Here is a 13048-nt window from a genome sequence, read left to right as displayed (position 1 = left end):
AGAGAGGGTAAGAATGAAATCAATACATTCGAATTAGTAATGAATCCAATTTCATCATAATAATAAAACTTTGGGAGATTTGTAATTTAGGAAAAGCAAAAGGGAAAAAGAGAGATTGAACCCATAAATTAAAGCATGAGAGAAACGACAATCCTTCATGTATGAAACGACAGATGACGGAATAACAATTATAATTAATTGGAATGTGCTTTTCCTTTGCAATCTGATCCAGGGAATGGTATGGAGTTTCATGATTGTATGATGTCATTTTATCAACACATAAAGGTTTCATTTGCTTTCCCAATGAAAAACAGAGGAAGGGTGGAAAAGAAGAGAGCAGATAATGAGCTCATTGAAAAGAAAATTTTTTTTTGCGTCGGATTGGCTCAGTTGATAAGATTCATGTCTTGTGGAATCTCATCAAAATTCAAGTTTTATTGCTCGCAGTTTTCGTTAGTACGTGATTTATAAATTTATATGTAAATTCATACTGGTGACAGCTGGCAGTTAGATGTCATACGTAACTTCTACCGGCTCGAGATTGTGGGAGTGGTCTAGCGCTGGTGATAAGAGTAACCAATCTTCCCCTAAACTTTTATGTACATGAAAAAAAAAAAAATATTGTTTTGGCTGTATTGTGAGAATAAACACATATTTTGTTATGATGTTAAACGTAAGACACGTCTCTATTTAACGGTCTGTTTACTTATTTGGAATGACTAACATTATTGATGTTCCTTCGACCAAAAAAGTCCATAATTTTTCCTTATAATTTGTCAGTAGAGAAATGATTGTCACACACACTATTTTAACATTTTGCGCATCCATGTTAATTTACGTCCATTGATCTTCTTTTAATTTATTCAAACAAATTGTAAAAAATACCGAAAGATAAATGAAAAACAAGAGAGTGAAAATCGCTTGCCTTTGGTAACGATAACATGAAGTGCAAATAGCACTGAGCATTTTCTAAAGACCAAATGTACAATGCGGGTAAGATTTGATGCACAGAAGAACACTTTGTCAAGAATAAGAAGTTGTTACCTTCAACATTTTCATGAACACATCCAGCAACCGAAACAGGTCCGTTTACAAAGGCGTTGCGCATACAATTTAGCTGCAGCTGGATGGTCCTGCTCCTACAGGGGAAGTAGAAACAAATAATTTAACGCGCAACATCTGGAAATTGGCTTCCAAACATTATTTTGCTCTTGCTTCAGATGTAATTTGATACATATTCTACAGCCTACAGCCTTTCAAACAAGGCAAGGACTAACTCTTCACTGTCAATGTAGTTTCTAAAAGACATTAGTAGATTCAGTCACAAATACCGGAACTTTCTGATGGAAGACAGGCGACAACCCTCTTTGAAACGTTTGAGGCCTTGGTGATATGTATTTTGATTTCCGTAGGTATTTAGCGCTTTGGAACCCTTGGTCCATGAAATAATGTACAGATTCTGCAACCCAGCATGGTCAATCAGCTGTATGTATATGTGAAACGAAAAGGAAATATAAACTGATGACAAACTGAAATAACAAAAGTTTCAAAAGCAATCATATCATTTGGCTTGATATATAGAATACGCATAAAGAAGTCGTGAGTGTCTAAAGAAATATGCAGAAGGATTAATTTCCTCATTTGGAGACGGTTACATGAGGGTCAATCATGTAATTACGGCATCCAAGGAATCATGTAATTACAGTATCCAACGATTTCAAGACGCGACAGCAGCAACATCCATAAGCTTGTTAAGGTTACCTAGCGTTAGTTGGAGGTAATGGCGTACACTTTGTTCTAATTGACTTCACTAACAGGATCTACACTTTGTTCCTTTGATGGCATCTCATGCACTAGTTATTACTGACTCAAGAAATAAGAAATTCAGGTTTAGCTGCGATGTACTATATACACCACATCTAGGAGTGATCTCGTAGCAAGACTACTGACTACATATGCGCACACACTCACTCACTCTTTTAAGAAAACATTGTTCCACAATCAACGGAATATGGCTTACCAAGGTCAGCACATCATACTGTAAACGAAATGCACATCTAAAAAGTAATATTCTTGAATTCCAATGAATCCAAATTCAGCCAATGCCATCATAAATCAATAAGTAATCTCAAAATCCACGCATAATTATCAATGAATCAGAGAGAAATTAAGTTTCTTTTCTAATATAGTCCAGTTCAACCAATGATAGATAGGCCATAAATCAGTCAACCGCATCTAATTGATTCTACAAATTGCTGGTTTATAAATAGAAGAAATTATTTCATTACTCCTAGCAATCAAGATGCGTCAGCACAAACTATTTCAATCAGATCGCACTTTGATTTCCCAAGTGTCTACTCGAAGCATGTGATCGGTAAATTCTTCCCTTCAATGATCATAGGATGCCATCAAGATCAGATCAATCTGATGGCTAGGGGATGAAAGAATAATTTTTTACAAAGAAAAACTTCTTGAGCTGATTTATGTTTTGAATGAATCCACTGTGGCACTAATCCAGACGATGCGATCAGAATGCTCAGCCGCCTAGCATCTTAGAAAAGGGAAGGAGAAAGAAAGAGGACGCTGAAAGCAATAAAAAACTGTAGGATTCTTACAGTCGTATTAACAGGAAATAGTGTGCAATCATTCTGAGCAGATAAGCGTGCACATGCAACAAAAAATCTAGGCAACTACTGACTAAAGGGAAAATGAGTCATTTCCAACAAGCCACTTTCTGAGTGAAGATGTGTACCTGTAATAATGTTGAACCCCTGTTGTGTCTTATGAATTTGACGAACTATTCACAATACTCTCTGAAAGCTTTACGCAATTTCTGCCATTCAAAGATCTCTACCAAAGTGAGCTGGAGAATCATGATCACAATGAATCCAAAGGAATTTCATATCCATGCTTCCACATTAATCCTAATACTTGTGCCACCTTATATCTTTGATCACACATTAAGTAGGCTTTGTACAATATCACAAATGTTTTTTTTGGTACATGCAATTTTAAAATTCTCCATCTGAATAAGCACACTCTCCATTTCCTTTAAGCGCTTTTGTGATGCATACATGGCCATCTTACAATGATATAGGGATCTGCAAGTTCTCCACCTAGCAAATTCTGCATGCTTCCCAAAACTTTCAAGTCTATCCACTTCACTGCATCGGAAATAACTTGAAAGTATACATCTCATCACACCTGCAGTATGTATAGCGGTTTTGTGCTCAAATGCCTCATTTATTGACTTCTCCATTGCCTCAAAGCAACCCTCTTGAGCATAAACTCTAATCAGCATAACATTCAACCAAGGTCTATATTCATTTTCTGGAATAAGTTTCATTAGTTTGTGAATCTTTTCCACTCTGCCTGTCACAGAACTCTTGCAATATGCACAAATCATAGCTCTTATCAATGGGATTTCCTTGTTATCTATGTGATGTTTTACCAACTCATATGTTTCCTCCATCTTTACCAAATTACCTGAATGAGCATACCCTCAAAGCATTAGCAAGTGAGTGCTAATATCGGGACTAACAGGACCCTCCTTCATCTTTTGGAAAGTTTGTTCCATACTATTCCACATCCAAGCTGTTATATATCCAGCAATCAAATGATTGTATGTGCTTAAATTAGGCGAGAGGCCTAAATCCTTTAAACCCCGACAGTTGCCTCCATATGGTCAACCAGCATCAAACGACCAAATGCAGAAATAAGAATGTTGTACGTTACAATAGTAGGACGGCAATCTGGTTCATTCTTGAGGTCCCGAAACAAAGACTGACATTTAGCAGTATGACCATTGAACATATAAGCACTCATCAGTGCATTATAAATAGAAGTTGTCTTCATCCGCTTGTTTATAGCCTCGGTAAATAACTCAAAGGAAAGTTCAACATTCTTAGCTTTACCTGCTATTATAATGGCCTTTGCATATTCCTCTGCGCTGATTGAAGTGCTACTAGAAACCTGCCGTCTTCTCCAACCAAAAACCTGTAACATAAGCAAAAAAGATCAAAAGGAAAATAGATAGTCAAACACCAACATTTCCTAAGCACGGTAAAGATTAACCATCCCTTACATTCAATATTACTTGTCTGTAGTTGTCGGTTTTGATATTTTTCAAAAGACGCAAGCACATTTCACATAACCAAACCAAACCAATCCATTGTGTTTTTGTCTTTTAGGTAGTCTTAAAACTCAGATTAAATCACCACGAACCCTAATCGGAATAGGCCAGTCTTTCATTTCATAAAATCTGATTCCAAGTTAGTGCAACACAAGTGTGCATATTGTGAATGGCATACCGAAAATGCCTAATTTGAGCGAAATCTTTCGGAAAAAAACAAATGGACCCATATAGAATTACAGATACAGAATTAACAAATGCAGAACAATGGCAATTTAGTGGACTTTCATGCTGCATAATTAAACATACAAACTAGAAAAGAACACTAATTTACGAGTAGATTAATCGAAAACTCAAACTAAAACCGAAAAAGCTTCAAACTTTAAAGCTGAAGTCTCAAACTTTTATATCAGAAATTACCTCCAGGGCCAAATGAGGTCACGAACGCAGCTGATTCAGAAGCTCAACGACACCCTCTCCCCATTTCCATTCACAGAGGGAAGAACGTACCTTCTCTTCCAAAATTCTAACAATCTTCTCAGAATCCCCAACATTCTGAACCAGTTCATCCCTCAACCTCGACACCGTGCGGGCCAGATCCTCCCTGGCCCTGAGATCTTGCGTCGAGGGCTTGTCGCTGAACAAGCCGATGATGCTTGAGAAAGAGATGAGCGGAGGAGAAGAAGACGGGGCGGAGGAGGAGTGGGTCTGAGCATTGACGTCGTGGGTGCGTCTGTAATTTGGGTAGTTGGTGCGGGTGAAAGTGTAGGGGGAGTGTTGTGGGGTTTTGGAGGCGGCGGCGACGGCGGCGGCGGCGGATGAGGATCTGTGGTGGGAGAGGAGCTCAGATTGGGAGGCGTCGGATAGCATCCAAACTCGCTTCATTGGTTGGTGTTGGGTGTTGTGACTGGTGACCGTTGTATCGTCTGGGGTTTACCAAGGGTTTATCTAAGATTTAGGAATTACGGGATCCGGAGGATCTTGTCATGTCTTCATCTATATTGTGCAGGGGAAATTATTTAAAATTTAAAATTATATATAAATAGTATTTAACGAAAATTAATCACACGATCTATGATGAACGAACATAATCAAGAGATTCCCGAATCTCCAGAAAAATGATTCTTCACCGTTTGTAACTATTTTGATTTCAATTTTTATTATTTTAAAAATTAAAATTTTCGGTACATGAATCCGAAAGTTACTCTCTTAAGTTTTCAAAATTTGCGTCTCAATTTTTAATTTTTAGTTTTTATTTGTTTTTTTACCTTAAAAGTAGTAACAAACATTAGTTTATTTAAATAATAAAAATAAAATAATTATCAAATGATCAATAAATTAATTAGAATAATGTGCTTCTCAAATAAATTATATTATTAAAATATTTATTGGATTGTAGACAAATAATTGATGGATTAATTAAAGAGAACTAATTTCGTTAAACTTAGTACTGGTTTGGTATAGATGTGCTTTTATAAAAAGCAGATATAAAAAAAAACTGAGCTCAAAAAGATGTTTGATAAACACTTAAAAACAACTTATTTTCACAGTTTTGGGTGAAAAAAAAGCTGAAAATGTGAAGCAGCAAAAATGAACTTATTCTCACAGCACAATAAAAACAATTTTTTTATTTCAAAACACAGCAATACCAAACCAGCCTTAATAGTTAATCTATTCCTCAAAAAACGTCACTACTCAATAAGCACGCCAATTGACCTATTATAATCTAAGAAAAGTTTGGATTTGAATTCGTTAAACTTAATACTGTTCTTACAAATTGACTTTGTCTATGTATGCATATTTTTGTATCACGTTTCAGTTTTGCATACGACTAACATACAAAACGTGATAGATTAATATCGTTTTTGGTTCACACAATTTTAGTAAATGAAGTGTTAGAGATTTTTTCACGCATTTAACACATCAATGCGATATTCCAATAAATCTTATAACAAGTATATTAACTTACCAAACACTGTATCCACGATTTTTGATACATCGGCATGTAGTCACACGGCGGGATCCTCTTCGGATCTCTTCCATCAAATCCATCAATCCGGACTATTAAATTTTGATCAAACGGCTAAAAACAGAGATCTCCTTTAAAAGTTATAATAAATTTAACCGTTGGATCAAATTTCAAGGACCTCATTGATGAATTTGGGGAAAGTGATCCGGAGAGGATCCCTCCCTTTCCATAGTCACACTTATAATAACATGACATGCCGATATTAGAGTTTAAAAAAGTCTGAAAGATGATAGGATCAATGTTTAAATATTCATGAAAATATTGATATTTCCATTGAAATATTCGAATAATCAATAAGAAAAGGGGATGAAATGCAAATTTGGTCTTATATCGGCAAGGGATAGAAAAATCAATGAATATAGACGATATTTATCGATTCATTAAAGAGATTTTTTAGAAATCAATGGTAAATTTCAAACTTCCGAATTTTTTTTGAGAATTTTTATTTTAATTTTAACTAAATCTGAATAAGTTGATATAAACACTCTGTTACAAATTTTTATAATTTCCGTGAAATACAAACGATATTGATATTCTTCCATATTTTAATAAGTCTGTACATTTCCAACCATAAGATGGGATAGGCACATGGCCACCAAGGCCCGCAAAGCTACAAAAGATCTCACAAAAAGAGAAAAAGAAATGAAAAAGAATGAATGAAAGCATCTGAGGCGGCCACGTGGGCCGTCATTCCGTCAGCGACTCTGCGGAGGCGAAGGAGGCGGTGAGTTCTGCAGTCAGTGTCATCCTAATCGACCAAACCCAACTCCGAAGGAAGTCTCCAATCTCCATCCATGAATCCAATTATTTCACAAACTCCATTAATCCATACGTTATGTGGTAATAATCTGTACTACTGATGCTATTAATCCTGATTATGCATTAATCCACCTCCAAATTCAATGAACCCTCTGCTTGCTTGACCAAAAACCCAACATAAAGTCCCCATCTTTGTACCCAGTTCATCACTCTTTCCACCCAAAAGAGGTAAGCAAGAGTTTCTCTCTCCTCTCTTTTGTTCCTTTGATTTTCTTTACTGGCAATTGGTTCTTACTTCTTAATCCTCGAAAACCATTTAGTTTAATTTGTAGTCCGAGGATGACAGTGTTGTTGAATTTAAGGTTGTTGGGTTGGGAGCTTGTTCTTGTATTTGCAGAATTTCCCAAAAAAGTTAGCAGCTTGAGGTGCATGATAGAAAATATTTAGGACATATGTTGTTGATGGAATGGAAAATCTAGTAACTTGGTTGTTCTTATGTTACTTTTGCTGTTTTTTTATGGCTTAAATTTGTGGGATTGTGACATGATTGGGAAGCATTTTTAAGGTTCAGCTACGTTGTAATTGTTTGTAATGTTTTTTTTTTTTTTTTTTTTTTTTTTTTTTGTTGTGGCTTAAATTTGCAGGATTGACATTAGCTGTTTTTATGTTACATACATTTGTTGTTTTTAATGATTGAAGATGTATGATAATGTTGTTACAGGCGCCGCGGCCGCAGTTGATGGATGAATTTGATGAGATGGGATATTCACTCAGTAGATTGACACTAGAATCTGACCATTTTGATCATGGAAATGCTGCCCTCCATCCCAACAAACCATTGCATAATCTAGAGCATGAAGTAGCCCAGCTCACAAAGGTGAGATCAAATCCCAATGAGCGGCTTACCCGAATTGGACCTAGAAGGCAGGACTTACCCATGTCGACGGTCAGGATGCTGGCTGGTCGGGAGGGTAATTATTCGGGAAGAGGGGGAAGGTTCTCATCCGCAGATCGTTGCCATGTTCTAAGTAGATATTTGCCGGTCAATGGTCCTTGGCTTGTCGACCGAATGTCTAGCCGAGCTTATGTATCTCAGTTTTCGGCAAATGGATCTCTTTTCATTGCTGGGTTTCAGGTAACATGTTTATTGCTCACACTCGATACTAAAGTTGGCAAATTGAGAACAAGATGACCTCTATTCTTTATTGAGTTCATCTACCAATTGAAAAGAAATCAAAAGATAGTGGCATTGTTTCTTCAGTTACGAAGCTGAAAGATTTTTGAACTTGGAAATATGTAAATTTCAAATACAGGGGTTGTCGATGATACGATGGGCTTGACTTTTAGTTATTGTTCAAATGTTCGTTGCAGGATAGCCATATTAGAATATACAATGTGGATAGAGGGTGGAAAGTCCAGAAGAACATCCATGTGAAAAGTATGCGGTGGACTGTCACTGATACATCTCTTTCCCCGGATCAACGCCATCTTGTGAGGCCCTGTATATTGTTATCTTAATTTCATGAAAAATTAGTCCCTTGGCCTTCGATATGAACCTAGAAATCATGATTAATGAAATAATGGTGTAAGGAAGGATATCAAAGTACTATATATGCATATCAAGCACTAAATGTATGGAAATAGGAAACTATTAATAATCTCTCAAAACACCCAGAGGTCTACATAGCAATGTCTCTCAAAAATCTAATCTTTATTTAATTTGTGTTCCGCAATTTCAGGTTTATGCGAGTATGTCCCCTATTGTTCATATGGTAGATGTGGGATCTTCTGAAACGGAGTCTCATGCAAATATAACGGTATACAAATGTGCTCTCTTATGTTTTTCGAATTTTCTAGAGTTTGCATTTTCAACAATTTTCTTGTCTTCTACAGTTCTACTTGTTAGAAACACTCAGGGAAGATGCTGGTCATTTTGAATAAAATAACTAATATATAAATGGTGAGTGTTTTAATTTCTTGCAGCTTTAGGTCAAGGATCCTAGGCTTCCAGGGCTTGCGAAAAGTATACCTGTATTGATACAGAAATCACTTGGTCACATAACCATATGATTGGATGATTGTCGTACTTACATAGTCATCTTATTTCGGATAGGAGAAAAGGAAACATATAATGAAATAAATAGGATAATGGTGTTGTTTTCAGCGGAATCAACATATCCTAGACTAGAGAATGAAGGAAATAAAGTAAGTAATGGTGAATATCTTCTGAACTCAGCGAGAAAAATATCAGTCTTCATTGCTTTATATGATATTACTTGAGATTCCATCTCTTTACAGGAAAGCAAATGATAAATTGTAGATATTGGGTTTGCAAAATTTCTTCTGAAACTGGGATTTAGTTTTGCTTTGACAATAAGTTTGCTGACATTCAGAGAATGATTTTATATGCAGGAAATCCACGAGGGTTTGGATTTTTCCTCTGGTGATGATGATGGAGGGTACTCATTTGGTATTTTCTCCATAAAATTCTCAACAGATGGGCATGAACTTGTTGCTGGAAGTAGTGATGATTCTATATATGTTTATGATCTTGAAGCCAATAAGCTCTCCCTTCGGATTCCGGCACACTCGGTATAAGCATTTCTGAACGCTTTAATGATTCTATCTTTTTGTTTTTTATTTCATCTATTGATTGTCCTTATTCTTCAATATTGTCGTTTTCTTTTACTGTTTTCCTTGTCATATTGAAGAATACTGAAGTGTAATGTGGTGACTGCTCTTTGAATGAGAGTGGAACCTTAGAGGTTGGAAATTTAAATGGTGCTTTATTTTGCAGTATGATGTGAACACTGTATGCTTTGCCGATGAAAGTGGCCATCTTATTTATTCTGGGAGTGATGATACTCTCTGTAAGGTAAACTTGTCGTCCATGTTACTTCTAGTTTTGAGTTTCCCGTTGTCCATAACTACGTCTGAGAGTGATGATACTCTCTGTTAGGTAAAATTTCTGTCATTATTTGATTCACATGAGATGCATCTGGAAACTCATATAAGGTGTGGCTTTGTGCAGGTGTGGGACAGACGTTGCCTTCAAACCACAGGGAAGCCAGCAGGAGTCTTGACAGGACACCTAGAAGGTATTGCATTCATTGACAGCAAGGGAGATGGTCGTTATTTCATTTCGAATGGTAAAGATCAGACCATTAAACTTTGGGATATCAGGAAAATGTCTTCTAGTCCCACTCGGTATGTTAACATCCTAGCTTCCCATGGTTCCCTTGGAATCTTATGAATTTAATGTTTCTACTATTTAATCATGGTCGGTGAACACTATGATATTGCAAGTGGCTTGTAGCTCGGTTAAGAGCATTCGCGCATGCATTTGAGGTCCCATGTTTGAATCCCCTTCCCCATAGTTTAGTGTAGATTGTCCTATCGTTTATCCAAAAAAAAAGTGAACGCTGATATTAATCCTGTTATAAACATCAAAATATCATCTTTTCATTCAAGATCAGGATAGTTTGGAAGGGCTTCGTTGTATAACTCTAAATTATTTTATTTGGGCCATGAAAGTTTGGTCGCTTGAAATTTCCAGTTATTTTGCTACTGCTAGAGAATAACAATCCTTCAATTTGTTCCAGCACTCCAGGGCTTAGGATTTCTGAGTGGGATTACAGATGGATGGACTACCCATCTCAGGCAAAAGGTATGAAACACCCCTCTGATCAATCAGTAGCTACGTATAGAGGACATTCAGTCTTGCGCACGCTTATTCGCTGCTACTTTTCTCCGGCATATAGGTAAGCGTTAGTAATAATTTTTTTGTTCATATTTCTCTAGAGGTCTAGACTCTGTTTTCAGATCCTAGTGAAGTTTTTTTTATGTTCAAATGTAGTGTTCAACTGCTTTCGACTCAATTAAATTTCGGTACAAGTTTCTTACCCATTTGCAGTACTGTCAATTGTTCGAGACTGTTGACATATTTCATCTACCCTAAATTTGCAGCACCGGTCAGAAGTACATCTACACGGGGTCTCATAACTCTTACGTTTATATATATGATTTGGTATGTGCTGTACATTTTATTCTCTCTGCTAGGATTTCATTCCGTAGTTTAGGGTAAATTTCGGGTAAATCTCTGTAGGTGACTGGAGCCCAAGTTGCAACACTCAAGCATCATAAAGCACCTGTAAGAGATTGTAGCTGGCACCCCTATTACCCGATGCTTGTAAGCTCTTCTTGGGACGGGGAAGTTGTTAAATGGGAATTCCCCGGGAATGAAGAAGCGCCGGCGCCTTTCCCCCGAAAGAGAGTCTGGAGGAGACATTTTTCTTGAACAAACTGAACGGAGTTTCACACGATCCGGTGAATGTATGTGCAGTGGATGCGTGCATTAATAATTGCATTCACCAAATTCAGTTTTACATAAATAAATAGCCATGTACGTGCTAACTATGATATATCGATCTTCCAAACCATTCCTATTTGTACTCGTTCTTGTTTTTTCGTTTGGTTACTTTCGAGTGCTCCCAGAATTTCGATCACATGGTTGCAGTGGACCGGAAATTTTGAGTTTGATTCTTGTAACTCGAAACCAAATTCATTCAATGAGCCGGAAATTTGAGTTCAATTGGAGCCCAAGTTGCTAAATCTATTGAACTCACACCGCTATCAACGGTGTTATAGAAATAAATCTCGGGAAGTCAAATACGTAAACTACTGCGAACACGAGAAACAATAGCAATAGAAAATAAAATTCAAGTAATTTAAGAATTTTCATGCAACTAAAAATTTATGTTAAACCGTATTTTAAGTCGGTCAAATATGTTTAGGGGAAAAACCTTAATAGGGAAAGTGGACCCCTTTCTTGGTTTCACTCTCACTCAGAAACTCTGTACATTATGGTTAATCCGGTCTCGTTCGTGTTGACGTGACAACTTCTTAGTAACTTGTCTTGCATATCTGATCACGTGACGCCCCTACTGAAGTTTCTCTTCATTTTTATAGGAAAACTTTAAAATACATGTTAAGGTGTGATTCGTCTATTATATTGTCACCGTGACGTCTTGCGTGTAGGGACTAGGGACTAAAGAAATTGGGTTAGTTTGACCTGCAGTGTGGCAAAAGACGTGGTAACCAAAACCCTAGAGACCAAGAAGAAGAGACAACAAATGAGTCAATTGGTTTTCTTTTTCTTTTAGTTGAAGTGTCATTACCTTGTTGTAGCTTGTGTTGCCTGCTAGCTTTGTTCTTCTCCTTTCATGTGCTCCCTCTCTCCCTCTCTCCTCTCTGTAGTTTTTGTCGATCCAACTCCCACCTAATCCCAGCTACCTTCATATGTCCTCTCCCATGGCTTACATAAGAAAGAAGGGCAATATTATATAGCTTTCAAGAGGAAAAATACAACTAGACTCTCTAGGTTGAACTAAATATTCCCTTGTTCTACTATTTTAAGGTGTTCATTTTGCGACTTGTGAGCCTATATCCACGATTGCCACGAGATTCTTGCATAAAACTAGATATTTCTCTTCTTTTTCTTTTTTTCTACCTGTTCTTATAGCACTAATCATGTGGCTAAGTCGTGTATAGAGCCCACTCATCAACACCGTACATGAAAAAATAATATATTATCCTGTAGAACTGATCACGTGATGAATGTCATAGGAAGAGATATATATATATCTCCGGAAAGGGCCATGTCTTTCTCTATCACCACCCACCATTATAAGTGTTAAAAACAAGTCGTCTTATATTTTATATTGAATTGCATATATGCAATATGCAATACAAGTATCATACAGATTCGACGTGAAGATTAAAGTGCTAGCTGTCGACTATCTGATTGCAGCGTAAGATAAACCATTGTTATATGATGGAGTGAATAAAGCATCAGGTTCCCAAAGTGTGAAATAATGAGCGGCTGTTGAAGCAAGTGCATGATGAATAATGTAATGTTGCTTCACATTTCTTGCAACTAACCATGCAGCTGGCTCCAATCATGAAGAGTGTAATTTGGTCTGAAGCCCGTGCATGGCAAAAGCTGAAAAGCAGAAGCACCCCACACGCAGTGCTTCTGTGCTTCTCTATCTTCTTCTATCAGAAAGAAAGCAAATGAAGAGGAGGCTGCTCATCAAAACAATCATAACTCGAAAAAATTTCAATGTGAC

General features: G+C 36.9%; 1 protein-coding gene, 1 long non-coding RNA gene and 1 pseudogene across 6 annotated transcripts; 1 reads left to right on the top strand and 2 right to left on the bottom strand.

Moving 5' to 3' along the window:
- Window positions 1-999: 999 nt before the first annotated feature.
- Window positions 1000-1469, bottom strand: LOC148693285 (uncharacterized). The gene is made up of 2 exons (XR_015952868.1): window positions 1332-1469; window positions 1000-1139 (listed from the first exon to the last, which is right to left on the bottom strand). It is a non-coding gene; the product is annotated as an uncharacterized LOC148693285 (long non-coding RNA).
- Window positions 1470-2807: 1338 nt separating this feature from the next.
- On the bottom strand, window positions 2808-5036 carry LOC137743683 (pentatricopeptide repeat-containing protein At2g30780-like; annotated as a pseudogene). Its single transcript, XR_015952867.1, has 2 exons — window positions 4553-5036; window positions 2808-3996 (listed from the first exon to the last, which is right to left on the bottom strand). The product of XR_015952867.1 is annotated as a pentatricopeptide repeat-containing protein At2g30780-like (transcript).
- A 1702-nt stretch (window positions 5037-6738) lies between these two features.
- On the top strand, window positions 6739-11367 carry LOC137741908 (LEC14B protein). 4 transcript variants are annotated; one of them, XM_088679653.1, is made up of 11 exons: window positions 6760-7148; window positions 7642-8055; window positions 8292-8411; window positions 8660-8737; window positions 9333-9512; window positions 9718-9795; window positions 9952-10127; window positions 10523-10681; window positions 10777-10808; window positions 10887-10947; window positions 11026-11367. In XM_088679653.1, exons 2-11 carry the CDS (start codon window positions 7660-7662, stop codon window positions 11027-11029), a joined length of 1284 nt encoding a protein of 427 aa, XP_088535779.1. In that variant the 5' UTR covers window positions 6760-7148; window positions 7642-7659; the 3' UTR covers window positions 11030-11367. The 4 variants fall into 4 exon arrangements, with proteins under 4 accessions (XP_068337705.2, XP_088535779.1, XP_068337708.2 ...); XM_068481604.2 differs by lacking the exon at window positions 10777-10808 and having other exon boundaries at window positions 6739-7148; XM_068481607.2 differs by lacking the exons at window positions 6760-7148; window positions 10777-10808 and adding an exon at window positions 7321-7345.
- Window positions 11368-13048: the final 1681 nt, after the last annotated feature.

This window comes from Pyrus communis, chromosome 11, assembly GCF_041283825.1.
Source record: "Pyrus communis isolate YQ-2024b chromosome 11, ASM4128382v1, whole genome shotgun sequence".
Lineage (NCBI taxonomy): Eukaryota > Viridiplantae > Streptophyta > Magnoliopsida > Rosales > Rosaceae > Pyrus > Pyrus communis.
Note: the sequence above shows the minus strand (reverse complement) of the source record. Positions and strands in the feature narration are given on the sequence as shown.